This window comes from Octopus bimaculoides, chromosome 3 (genome assembly GCF_001194135.2).
Source record: "Octopus bimaculoides isolate UCB-OBI-ISO-001 chromosome 3, ASM119413v2, whole genome shotgun sequence".
Lineage (NCBI taxonomy): Eukaryota > Metazoa > Mollusca > Cephalopoda > Octopoda > Octopodidae > Octopus > Octopus bimaculoides.
This window is the reverse complement of record NC_068983.1, coordinates 16,735,578-16,741,685: the sequence shown is the minus strand read 5'-3', so window position 1 is coordinate 16,741,685 and position 6,108 is coordinate 16,735,578. Positions and strand designations below refer to the sequence as shown.

At 37.6% G+C, this 6,108-nt stretch overlaps 1 protein-coding gene across 4 annotated transcripts in view; it reads right to left on the bottom strand.

The window, feature by feature from the left end:
* LOC106883330 (proprotein convertase subtilisin/kexin type 4) overlaps nt 1-6,108 on the bottom strand; it is a 146,180-nt gene that overhangs the window by 10,383 nt on the left and 129,689 nt on the right. For all 4 annotated transcript variants that reach the window (XM_052966058.1, XM_052966059.1, XM_052966057.1 and 1 more), the window contains 3 exons: nt 4,540-4,640; nt 1,881-2,020; nt 713-872 (listed from right to left, as the gene is read on the bottom strand). In XM_052966058.1, coding sequence (XP_052822018.1) covers nt 713-872; nt 1,881-2,020; nt 4,540-4,640 — 401 coding nt within the window. The remainder of the gene's footprint in view (nt 1-712; nt 873-1,880; nt 2,021-4,539; nt 4,641-6,108) is intronic.

Here is a 6,108-nt window from a genome sequence, read left to right as displayed (position 1 = left end):
TATATATATATATATATATATATATATATATCTGTGTGCATCTTTGTTTGCTCCCCATCCCCACCACTTGAAAACCAGTGTTGGGTGTGTTTATGCCACTGTAACTTAGTGCTTCCCAAAAGAGACCAATAGAATATGTACCAGGCTTTAAAAAAAATTGTAAATACTGGGGTTGATTTATTTGACTACAATTCTTCAAGGTGGTGCCCCAGCATGGCCACAGGCTAATAGCTGAAACACGTAGAAGGTAAAAGATAAGATTTGTATTTATACATATACATAGAAGTAAACTATCTTTCTGAGTATATTTTTAGTTCATCAAAATGGAATTACTCCGCTCAAAGGTTCTTTGTCTTGCAAGTTACTAGAGAACCCTGTCAGTGCTGGTGCCACTTAAAAAGCATTCAGTCCATACTGTAAAGTGGTTGGCATTTGGAAGGTCATCCAACTGTAACAACCATGCCAAAGCTGACATTTTCTTGCTGGTGTCACATAAAAAGCATTCAGTCCACTCTGCAGGATGGCTGGTGTTAGGAAGGGCATCCAGCTGTAAAACCATGCCAAACACAGACCCAGAAGTCTGGTACAGTCTTCTGCCTGGCCAGCTCCTGTCAAACCGTCCAACCCATGCCAGCATGGAAGGTGGATGTTAAATGATGATGATGGCACAAATATACACACACAAACACAAAACCTTTAAAGAGCTACTTACTCTCCATCGACACGGTATTCAGAGGCGGCACACACACTTGTCTGTATACATGTGTTTCCAGACAGTCTGTAATCTTTCAAACATGAAGTACAGTTGCTGGCATTATGTTGACAAGTATCACAGGGATTTTTACAAGGGCTACATTTCTGGTCGGCTTTGTCTGTAAAAGAAAATAAGATGGCAGTTTAAAACAATTTGTTTATTACAGTATCACAGTATCAAGTAGACTATTAGATGTTGTTATACACCACAGATCACAACCAGGGTTGGATTTAAGCCAATTATATAGATTTGTTCAAATTAGGCTCTGTGCCAAGAGATGGCCTCACACACATTTTCAAGCAGAGGACACTATGATAAATTTTTAGTATATCATTATGGTAAATAGTGGAGCCTCAAGCCTTCAATGCTTTTTAGCTGGGATTGACACACTACATGAAATATAAAACATCAATCTTCAGCTTTTATAGAGTAGAGGACCTTATTGACAATTCTCTAATTGGGCCCCAAACTTCCTAGTGCCTGTCCCGGTCACAATACAACCCCCGACATTGTTGTAGCTTTCAAATAATACCACCCTGCTGACAAGGTGGATCGGCCAACATCCTCACTGAATGAAGCACCAGCACAGGGTTACTTATTTTTGGTTGAGTAGGTTGGAGCAATGTGAAATGAAGTGTTTTGCTCAAGAACACAATGCACTGCTAGTCTGGGATTAGAAAGCACAATCCTGCAATTGTGAGTGTAACATCCTGACTACTAGGCCATGTGCCTTCACAGTTTATATATGTCAAAAAAATGAAAGGAAGGAATGGAACATGGATTCTGCACACTGAACTACAGGTAATCAGGCTATGAAAGCAGTGACTCCAAATCTGAACTAATTCAAGGTAGGAGAGAGGGTGTGTGTGTGTGTGCGTGCGCACATGTATGAATACACACATACATATAAATATATATTTTTATTTATAATTCTCAAACATGAATGTTGTTGACAGTGACTTTGAAATTTTGGTCAGCTAAGCCATCATCAGAAACTTTGAAGTCACTACTAACAATATTCTTGTTGAAGAATAATATAGAGTAACTCATCAAATTAATATAAAATTGTTTTTATTAGAAGTGAGCACACACACACACATATAGAGAGAGAGAAGTTATACATTACCCATATAAGATCCATCTTCACATGATTTACAGCTAGTCACTAGTGGTCCATTGCAAAGTTGACACTGATCTATGCAGTGATGGCACATTTGTGTCTCAGGGTTACCATAGAAACCTTTCGGGCAAGATGAAACACATTCCCTTGAAACAAATAGAAAAGAGTGAGAAGTTTAGAATATGAAACATGACTGGAAAATACTGGAATTTTGCCAGTTGCAATGTTGTGTAAGTATTTAGTGAACCTGAGCAAGATATTAAATTGCATTTAGTAGTGAGAAGTTTGGGGGAGTATAGAGCCATCTCTTAGTCACCATTAACTTCTTGTCTGCTCTGGCCCAGGATGGGGGTACCCGTCAAGGACCCCTGATATAGGTGATTTAAGGGTAAACACTTGTGTATTGAAGGTGCTGCTGTAATCTGTCTCCAAATGCAGTAGTTGATGTATCATCAGGTGGGAAGGCAGTTCTGTAGGTGTTTTGTCCCCTTCCACTATGATACCAGAGCTGTCTGGGGTGGTAGGGTGGGGCCACCAACTGATACAAGCAACAAAACTCCCACACAACAGCACAAGCTTTGTTGAGTCAGATTTTGTGACTCTAGGCCAGATGTTTCTACCCTCTTCAATGCTTGTTCTTGCACACCGTTCATCCTTTCTCTTGAACCAGATATAATGGCTTACTTTCTCAGTGGCTTCAAATAACAGAAGATATATCTTTTATTTATATTTGTTTTAGTCACTGGATTGCAGCCATGCTGGGGCACCCAAAAATGTTTTAGTCAAATAAATCAACCTAGCACTTATTTGTTCTTTTTTTTTTTTAACCCTTTAGCATTTAAACAGGCCATATCTGGCCAATATATTCTACCTATTTTATGTTCAAACTACCAGATCCAGGCTCTCACCTACCCTACAATGTCCTTGTAAAAATAAACAATCACACCATTGAAATCTCAAAGCTACAAGATAATGCAAGATAACTTCAAAACAATGTGAATAAATAAGGCATTATATTTGACAGAATATTCTGAATGCTAAAGGGTTAAAGTTTGGTGCTTATTTGATCAATGCTATTTGCTGAACTACTAAGTTATAGGGATGTAAACAAATCAATGCTGGTTATGAAGTGACAGTGAGGAACAGACATAAACACAAACACACACACACACACATTAAACAGGCTTCTTTCAGTTTCTGTCTACCAAATCCACTCACAAGGCTTTGGTAGGTTCATGGCTATAGTAGAAGACACTTGCCCAAGGTGCCATGCGGTGGGACTGAATCCAAGAAAGGTGCTTCAGAATCAAACTTCTTACCACACAACCAGCTACATTTAAGGTTAAGAAACAAATGGTAAACAATTCAAGCTATTCAATAAATCACCATATTCAAAGAATAATATTTAATAATTGAAAAATAAGCTATGGCTGCTTTATGATTGATGCTGTTACTAATTTGGGCAAATGGTCAGCAATTTTTTGAGGACAGGTGGTTGGACAATACCACCAACCCCAGTACTTAAATATTAATGTAATTTTTTGACTCTAAAAAGATAAAAGGCAAAGTTGACTCAGCAGAATTTGAACTCAGAATGTAAAGAATTGGAAGAAATACCACAAGGTATTTTTTCTATCACTCTAATGACTACCAATCAACCACACTTTAATAACAATAATAATAATTTAAAATTTTGCCACAAGGCAAATAATTTTGGGGAAGGAGGTAAGTAGATTACATTGCCTCCTATATTCAACAGGTACTTATTTTAATGCCCCCCCCCCACCCGACGATGAAATGCAAAGTTAAGCTGGGCTGAATCTATGCATTTTGTGTAACATGCTATTGATTCTGCCAACACACTGCCTAAATAATAACAACAGTAATAATAATAATCCTTTCTACTAAAGGCGCAAGGCCTGAAATTTTGGGGGAAGAGGACTAGTCGATTTTATCGACCTCAGTGTTCAACTGGTACTTAATTCATTGACCCTGAAAGGATGAAAGGCAAAGTCAACCATGGCAGAATTTGAACTCAGAATGTAAAGACAAGCGAAATGCAGCTAAGCATTTCACCCGACATGCTAACGATTCTGCCAGCTAACAACAACAACAACAACAGCAACAGTAACAGCAACAACAACAACAACAACAACAACAATGGTTTCTAATTTTGGCACAAGGTCAGCAATTTTCGGGTAGGAGGTAAGTCAATTATATCGACCCAGTGCTCAACTTACTTATTTTATCAACTCTGAAATGATGAAAAGTAAAGTTTACCAACACAGAATTTGAACTCAGAACATAATGATAGACGAAATGTCACTAAGCATCTTGCCCAGTATGCTAACAGCTCTGCCAGCTCACCTAATTGTTTTTTATTTAGGCACAAGGCCAGCAGATTTTAAGGTAAAAGAGGTGTTATTTGATTAGACCTGATAAAAAGCAAAGTTGATCTCAGTGGGATTTGAACTTGGAACATACATAACTGGAAGAAATCCCACACAGCTTTTTTTTTTACCTGATGCTCTAGACATTCTACCAATCCACCACCATGTAGTAGTAATAGTGGTGGTGGTGGTGGTGATAGAAGTAGTAGTAGTAGTTGGAAAAGAAATTAATGCATTACAAGAGTAAATGACAAAAGCAGAGACACATTACTCACCCATTTGAAATTAATTTGAAGTATTTACAAGCTTTACAGTCAAATGCTGTTTCTCCATGACAGCCATCTATACAATTTTTGTGGCATAAACTGTCTGGACTCTGAAAAATATATCAATACAAAAAAACCCCAGAAAATAAGTACTTTGAAAACAAAAGATTGTTGTCATCATCATCATCATTGTCATCAACATCATAATCATCATTATCAACAACAACATTTAACATCTGTTTTCCATGCTGGCATGGGTTGGAAAGCTTCACAGGAACTGGCAAGGCCTGGTGCTGTACCAGGTTCCATAGTCTGTTTTGGCTTGGTTTCTACAGCTGGATGTCCTTCTTAATGCCAACCACTCTACAGAGTGTACTGGGTGCTTTTTATGTGGCACCAGCACCAATTAAGCCTCTACATTGTTGCACACAATGATCTAGAAACTGCAGCCAAAACTTTCTTAATTCTTTAACTATAAAATTCAATTTCATGTTTCTTCCAGCAATTATGTTAAATATCTACCAAAAACAATAAACTTGACATATCTCAACAAAAATTGGTTTTAAACATGACATTCCATGATAAAAGATAGATTTATATATAAACTACTTTCTGCAGTTAAAGGTAATGAAATTTTAAGTGAACATATCTGATTTGTGCAATAAAAGGGTTAAATCACACCCTATGAATTAAAAAAAAGAAAGACACATTGGATAAGGTAGTCTTATATAGGCTATATCTGTAGAAAGAAAAAAAAATTAAATATAGGGAGGTGACTAGAGGTCTTTTGGTCATAGATCTACATGATCATGGGTGACTTGAGTCGAAAGAACAGTATAATCCTCATGTCATCATTGACCCCCACCACTATCACCACCACCACCAACACAACATCCAATATCTACCTACTTTGTCTCATTCAAGGGCATCCAACTGTAGAAACTCTGCCAAATCAGATTGGAGCCTAGTGTAGCCACCTGGTCTGCAAGTCCTCAGTTAAATTGTCCAACTCATGATAGCATGGAAAGCGGATGTTAAATGACGATGATGATTAAGTCAAGCAGTATCAACAGTTGTAAGATAGTCTCTCCTGCTCTCACCCTATGTATCAAATTGCCCATCCTCTCTTAAGCATTCATCCATCTTTCCTCTTGGTTCCTCAATTACCAGCTCCCTATCTGTTACACAATGAAGGTCTACCACTTCTTTCTGAGCTTTTCAGATACACACAGCAACCTCCAGTTGTATTTTCCATCTGCTAATGTTAGTATTTTCTTTTTTTTCCCTTTATTTCTATTAGTCATTTGACTGCAGCCATGCTGGAGCACTGCCTTTAGTTGAGCAAATTGACACCAGGACTTATTCTTTGTAAGCCTAGTACTTATTGTATCGGTCTCTCTTGCTGAACCGCTAAGTGACTGAGATGTAAACATTCTGAAGGACAATATACTGTATGGTCTAGGAATTGAACTTGTAACCTCATGAACATGAGTTGAATACCGTAAAGGAATTAACTCTAGCAGATAAATGGTATAAATTTGCCTACAAAAGAAATCCTCAATAAAGTTATATTCCTCT